General features: G+C 33.8%; 1 protein-coding gene and 1 non-coding gene across 3 annotated transcripts; both read left to right on the top strand.

Annotated features, from left to right (window-relative positions):
* The first annotated feature begins 152 nt into the window (after positions 1 to 152).
* Positions 153 to 6884, top strand: LOC106711446 (clavesin-2). Of its 2 annotated transcripts, none has more exons than XM_014503759.2 (6): positions 153 to 312; positions 3024 to 3198; positions 3965 to 4059; positions 4314 to 4458; positions 5254 to 5447; positions 5755 to 6884. In XM_014503759.2, exons 2-6 carry the CDS (start codon positions 3048 to 3050, stop codon positions 6052 to 6054), a joined length of 885 nt encoding a protein of 294 aa, XP_014359245.2. In that variant the 5' UTR covers positions 153 to 312; positions 3024 to 3047; the 3' UTR covers positions 6055 to 6884. The 2 variants fall into 2 exon arrangements, with proteins under 2 accessions (XP_014359245.2, XP_014359244.2); XM_014503758.2 differs by having other exon boundaries at positions 153 to 316; positions 5755 to 6883.
* LOC123722167 lies at positions 4596 to 4709 on the top strand. The gene has a single exon (XR_006756437.1). It is a non-coding gene; the product is annotated as a U5 spliceosomal RNA (small nuclear RNA).
* Positions 6885 to 7210: the final 326 nt, after the last annotated feature.

Raw genomic sequence — 7210 nt, 5'->3', positions numbered from 1 at the left:
GTCGTCTAGTGACAGGGTGCGGTTTGGGTAATGTTCGGCTCACTACTTTTCTTCACTGTTCAATACCCGAGCTATTATAATGTTTGAATCTTTTAATACTCGAAATACGAACTATTGCAAGTGACGAAACACTCATTTCATTGTCAGTCGCGCTTGGCCGCGCAGTCTCGCGAGATGATTGTTTAGTTTATAGGTTAAATTTATTTTAAAACAAATAAAATTAAATATTACAAGTAAGCAAAAATGGAGTAATTTATTGTGTTTCATTGTGTTATTTTTTGTGTTTTAATTGATTGCTCAAGGATAATTTTGGTTCGTAAGTATTGCATATTGTTTGATTTATCATACTACTATTATAAATGTTTAGATGGATGGATGGATGTTTGTTTGAAGGTATCTCCAAAACGGTTCAACGGATCTCGATGAAATTCGGCATAGATATAGAACATACTGTGGAAGAACACATAGGTTACTAATTAAGTTTTTTTTTGATTCCGCGCGGACGGAGTCGCGGGCGACAGCTAGTAATTTTATAAACATAGAAATATGTAGCTTATAATAAGTATCAAAGATATATTTTTTAATATTTTAGTATTATTTACATGTTTTAATAATGGCCGTGAATCAAGCGCAAACTTGTTTCAAGCTGCAATTAAGTTACCATAAATAATCTGCATGGTCTTAAATGTTTATAACCAGTTTCTTTTCAAATTACCTTGAATATCGTGATTGTAAAAAAAAACTTGTGTTTTATTTAATGGTAGATAATGTTTTTAGTGATTTGGAACAAGCTCCAAAAAGGACATAGCACATTTTAAACTCGTCTTCTTACCTAAGTACCGCAATGACTAGCATCAGCTAAGTATAACATGTGTACCTCCTTGAATATGACGTCACAAAATGCGTGTAATCGCAATGCGATTCAAATAAAAATGTGCATTAACATGAGCTATATTATGACGTCATAGTTTTCAAAGTCAAAAAATGGATAGGGTCAGTATATTTAAAAAAAATATATTTATCTTATATAAAAAAAATATCTGTCTGTCTGACCGCAAGGCTGCGTTTGCGATTATCTCTGAGATTTTGACGGGAAGGTAGATGATGCGAGCGGGAAAATTGTACATACTAAATCGCGGGTGACCGCTAGTAAATAAACAAATCATATGTGTAGACATATTAGTAGTACTAGGAGCGTACATTGTATTTGTTAATTTAGTATACTAATAGCATATAATGACTTATACCACATACCACAAGTATTCAATACCACAAAAATTCTACTATTTTGACTAGTTTGTATACTCTAATATGTATTTAAATTATATTTAAACATAAAGGTGTACATAAAGGACGTAACAACATAACTGCCTATCACGAATATTTGAGACAATCGTCTTCGTATCGTCATCGACAACGTATGTATTGTTTGTGGAACGCCCCATATCGGGTCTAAAGTACACCAAAAGTCTCATATTAATTTTAATATAATTGACAATGTCATAAAAATTCGTGCTAGGCCCACAGATACCTTGGTCGCATGACGTTGATGTGGAATATTTATTAACATCAAAAAAAAACTTGTACATAAATGTTTTTTATAAAGATCGACTACTTTTTTGTATAGCCAAGATTTGTAGCATTGATTTATAACTAGCTACATTATCAAGGCTGTTTAAAAATTAACAATACTGTTAACATCCAAAGCGTTTACGTTGTTTGTAATAAATATTACCCAGCCATTTTTAGTATGGTTAATAAGATGCATGACCTTGGTAAATAAAAATTAAAGACTGCATTTTCTCGAAACTTATTCTTTAACTTTTCACACGTATGTATTAAAGTTTTTATCATTATTTTTATGTGGAAATAAAGTTTTTAGACATCTTCAGTAGTCGGTCAATCTTGATGACACTAAGCTGTGTCATACTAGACCGCAACTCTAAAACACTTTGATGATTTTGGACATATAATATTACACGCTGCATCTGCTTACATGAAGCAATTCTATTTCTACACTTTGATATAATTTGTATTCTAAGAGAGATGCCACATTCACGTTACGATTGCGTCGTCGCAACGCTGCTGTGACTTCGAGTTAACAATATGCCACACGAACAAATGCACACAAAGCAAGTTTACGTATACAGCATGCGCCAGTCTTTGATTGAGATTAAAAATTAAGCTAATTGTTCTAAAAATACTAAGCTGTCTTGCACTATAACACCATGTAAGCACGCCTTCTTGCTCTGTCGCTCTAGCCTGTTCAAATCACGTAGTTTTAACCATGTGGCATGAGTCCGTGAGGCATGCATGATTTGTATTGTAGAACTACATAGCGGAACGCTTTGTACTCGCAACATAAACGCAAAGCTCGTGTTGCGTTGTTCTAAGAAATTAAGATAAAAAAATACCTCGTATTAAAATCGGCGGTTGGCGCAACCTGCAATTTCCGAATGTGATAGTTGCCTTTAAATTTATCAAAGGAATATATGTTTTACGGGAATTCTTATAAAGACGACAATAGTATACAGGGAGTTTGGTTCATTGGCAAGATGGTAATGTCCTTGAAATGAGTGCTATCTGAAAACAGTTTGAATTGCTCTGATGCAATTGTGTCGGCTGCGTATAGAAAGTTAAGTAATATGGCTATGTTCTGGAACAACATAAACCAAATGATATAAATTCAATACCGATTTAATCGTGTGTACTCTTACATAAGGTTCTATGTAGGCCAAGATCTTATTGACATTTGAGGGCCCTTTACTTTGATTCGTAATTTAAACATATCTGTAAAAGGATATATCTTGTTAACTTGTAAATTAAATTTTGATTTGATCGTAACATGTTTCAAGGATATTTAATTTATATAGCATTTTCTTTATAAATGGTCCGACTTCAGTTGATTAATATTAAATTAATTAATATTAATATTATTATTACTGGTTATTAATAAAGTTTGTTTTTTGCTTGATTATTTTTTAATTGATTGAACAATGGAATTTTTCCTTCCATTTCAATAGAACTACAAGTACCAGGGCGACATAATGTACGAGTGTTTCCTTGAGATTGCGTTCGAAGCGGAGTTGAAGAATATAAACGAAGACCCCGAATGCCTCGCTTTGGCGTTCGAACAATGTAACGAGAATCCGGTTACCAGGGACGCATCAATCAGGGAACTAAGAGAACTGATATATGGTATGTTATGCTGTACTTGTAAAAAGTACGGAATACATGCGAATTTAAATATGAATTTGAATTTAAGTAAGAGAGAGAGAGATAAGTTAAACAGACTGTATAGAAGAATTTTTAAGCACTGTGATCGAGTGTAATAGTCAGTTAACTGTACTAGCCCCCTGCGCGAGGATTCTGTGGCGCCTTCTTTTGTACCATTAGCCTTTGAGGAGGTTAACAGAGTTATTTGAGTTCAGAGACCTATGACGCTTTCTTTCCAGCGCCGATATATACTTTCAGTTTTAACTGAACAGTCGAAACGTACAGTTAAAACTTACTAGTGTAGGCAAAACTGTACAATTCACTGTTTTGTTAAAACTTAAGGTGTGAAGCATCTTTAATTATTAGGTATCAAAATTCCTAACTGTGGTAATAATCTTTGAAGAACCTGAGTATAAAAAATTGAAACTGATAAGTGCAAATGATTTACAATTGTTAGACTTAAAAGAATGTGAATGTCAGGTGTGCACTTTGTAAGTGACCTTTGTTGTCATTTAGTTTTTCCAACAGTTACTATACTTGAATACAGATTTGTTCTCACAGTAATTTTATACAAAGTTTAATTTTTTTAAATGTGTATGTAATAAAATATGAACAAAACAGAAACGTTATTTTTTTGCTTCGTTTCACAAAGTATGCTTACGTTTACATTTTGACAAATTGTGAATAGCGACATCTATAATATTGTTTATGCACTTATAACAAATCATATGCGTACTTTTTTCACCAGAGCGCGCTGAGTGCAAGCCACATAGGACCGACGACGCGTTTTTACTCCGTTTTCTTCGAGCGAGAGATTTCATTGTACCACGGGCACACAAACTTGTAAGTGATTTTAATTCAAAAACGTTATTTTTTTTTAAAAATTAATAAGACTTGCATTACATAATTACGTTATAAGTTCTAAGAGTAATTGAGTCACAGTTAAATGATCACTAAGGAAGGTCTTTAGTGACACTTTAACTTCTTTGTCACTTACTTAACAAAGATTTAGTGTGGAAATTCTAAGGGTACCGCTTATGTGTGGTTTAAATGATTCTCAGTAGGGCAGTAAGAAATATTAAATATGTTTTTTACAGTTGGTGCGTTATTGCAATTTCCGAGCAGAATATCCACATCTTTACAAGGATGTAGATTTGTGGGGCCTTACCAAAGTAAAAGACGCCTACGAAGGTTCAATGCTGGACAGACCAGACGTTGGACGTTTGTCTATTTTTAGATTCGGTAAGTAACATTTAATTTAATTTTAATCATATTTTAAATTTATTAGTGTCGCTAATAGATGGCGCTGTATGAAAGATAGGCAACGCTATAATTTTGTTTCATCGCGGGATGGATACCCTAGCTACAACTTATCGTCGTCACTCTGGTTTCCCTTCAAAACGTACAAATCTTTCGCCTTTTACTAAAGATTTCCGTGGAGGGGAACACTCAAATGAGTCTTTGATATTTTTGTCGCCCTACGTTCGTAGGGTTAAATTTTCGCAACTGTAGTTCTCGCGCTTGAAATTTTATTCAGAATTCTGAATACTATTTTCGATTTGATTGAATGACGTCATGATTAACGGCATTTATTTAAGCATTCCTCATTCGTTACTTCTGAAATGTTTATGATCTGTGTACAACTATTACGTTGCAAAGACAATGTTTGTGTAATGATGTTTGTGTATTTTGGCACAGCAGTGCCCCCGTCGAGGCGAGCATAAAGTAATTTTGTTATACATATTGATGTGAAACATCTATAGGATCACTTGTAAACCGAATTGTTGGCGTGGCGACGCTTGCCGTGGCGACGGGTCGCCACGCTATACTGACTATATATATATATATATATATATATATATATATATATATATATATATTATCATTATTGTCATTATCATTATCATTATTATTTAATTATAATATTTTATGCATATTACTTGTACACACACGATGTTTCACATCTGCCAGGCGTCCCATAACGGCTCACAAGTTTTTTATCTTGTGTGCATTTTTTTATCTTACACGAATTCCCAGGTATGTGGGACCCAAGTGAGTTCCCAGTGGAAGATTTAGTACGTGCAGGGATGGCGATGACGGAGATTGGTATCCGCCAGCCCAAGATCCAGGTACTGGGGGGCACCGTGCTTGTGGACCTGGAGGGGATCACGCTGCGACACATCGCCACGCTCACACCAACCATCGCCTACCAAATGGTGTGTTTGATGGGCGTAAGTATGAAAACAAAATTATGTCTATGAATTAGTTACTTTAATGTAACCTATAAATAACACATGGATGACAATAATTTAAAATGATTTTATTCCGTCATATTTACAGAATGAATTGACTAGCTGGTTACTGATGAGGGTTTAGTTCGAATGTTCTATTTGTTAAAAAGATGTTTACCAAAAACAAATCAGCGCCATCTAGTTTTTTTAAAGTACATTTTTAATAAAAGCATTTAATTTGTTAACTGTAACTTAAACTTTAATTTTGTTAGATTATCACTTCATATTTATTTTTCTATTATTCCAGGTGGCAACTCCAGGTCGTTTGCACTCGTGTCACATCATCAACTACAACTGGCTTCTGAACTCTTTCTTTTACATATTCAAGCGCTTCATACCACAACAAGCTTGGGGTCGTATCTTCTTCCACGGTCACGACCTGAAGTCTCTTCACCAACATATCGATCCTGAATGCTTGCCTATAAGATATGGTGGTACATGTAGGAATCATGTGTCAATAGGACAATGGTTTCAAAAGATTAAAAAATATAGAGACGCTCAATTCGATAAGGAAATGAAAGATCTTGGATATCTTGTTAAAGAATAAATAACTCGTTGGAAAGATAAACTAAATTGTAATTTCCGACGGCATACAAAAATTCTAAGACATTGTGTAAAATCGATGGCTCATATGTAAACTGCCCCAGGTTAAAAAAATAATTTTTACAGGATAACAAATTTAAAGAGCCGGAACTGCTTTTTATAATCTTTATGAAAATTTCCAACAAATGCAATTGCCATTTTATTTATATTGAAGTTTTCTCATGTGTACTTTCTCTTCATTTTAAAACCCGCGTCCGTCGAGCGCTGCTAATACGGCAATTAGTCGCCAAGTACTGAGTCCAACTGCTGAAGCGGTAACTCCACCCCTTCACTGCACCCTCAACACTATAACACATACCCGACATATGAAGATTTAAATATTGTTCGATTGGACTTTATATGTCCAATTTGTGCTCATACGCCTATTTGCCTAAAATTTTATTTTCGATACAGCCAATCTTTAAAATCAAGAATACGGAAAAATAAATCCATTGTTATATTTTGAAAATGAAAAATGTATTTCTGACCATTTACATAGGAGCCATCGTAATGTCGTTAGGCAATAATCCCACAAACGGAGTGAGCTTAGCACGAATAATTGTGACAATCGCCTTCGTATCATCTTCAATTATGTCAAAATTAGTATGAGATTTGTGGTGTACTTTACGCTCGACAGGGGCGCTGCTGTACAGAGTTTTATACAAATGTCGATCACGATACGATGACGATTGTCACAAATATTCGTGCTAGGCCCACTGACCAGTTAGATTATAAAATGCAATGTTACTTTTATATATGACGTCAATAAGGCTAGTGAATAATGAAGAAATAATTTTGATTTCTTAGTACACTGACTATTTCTTTCTATTTAACTTTTTAACAGTGGGTTTCTGAGATTAAAGTCCTCATTTAAAACATTGTTAACTCTGTTTTGTCAAAGATAATGACAGGGATGACGATATTTTTCATATTATTTATATTATTTCTTATGTTTACTTAATGGTGATAACTTATAACATAACAAATGCCTTTTAGATTAGTCAATTGTAAAAAATATTTACATTTACACTACTTTTTATAAATAAATATAATCAAAAACATTTGTTTTTTTTTACCTTTTTTTCTCGCAGTTTATTTCTATACTCATATTACGAAGAGGA

This window comes from Papilio machaon, chromosome 20 (assembly GCF_912999745.1).
Source record: "Papilio machaon chromosome 20, ilPapMach1.1, whole genome shotgun sequence".
In the NCBI taxonomy this organism is placed as follows: Eukaryota; Metazoa; Arthropoda; class Insecta; order Lepidoptera; family Papilionidae; genus Papilio; species Papilio machaon.
Note: the sequence above shows the minus strand (reverse complement) of the source record. Positions and strands in the feature narration are given on the sequence as shown.

What these genes read in the sequence shown, in the direction of transcription:
- LOC106711446 (XM_014503759.2), top strand. Translation starts at nt 3,048, where the DNA reads ATGTACGAGTGTTTCCTTGAGATTGCGTTCGAAGCGGAGTTGAAGAAT. An exon ending in TACCACGGGCACACAAACTT is followed by an intron (nt 4,060 to 4,313) that starts GTAAGTGATTTT and finishes TGTTTTTTACAG; the next exon opens with TTGGTGCGTTATTGCAATTT. An exon ending in AAATGGTGTGTTTGATGGGC is followed by an intron (nt 5,448 to 5,754) that starts GTAAGTATGAAA and finishes CTATTATTCCAG; the next exon opens with GTGGCAACTCCAGGTCGTTT.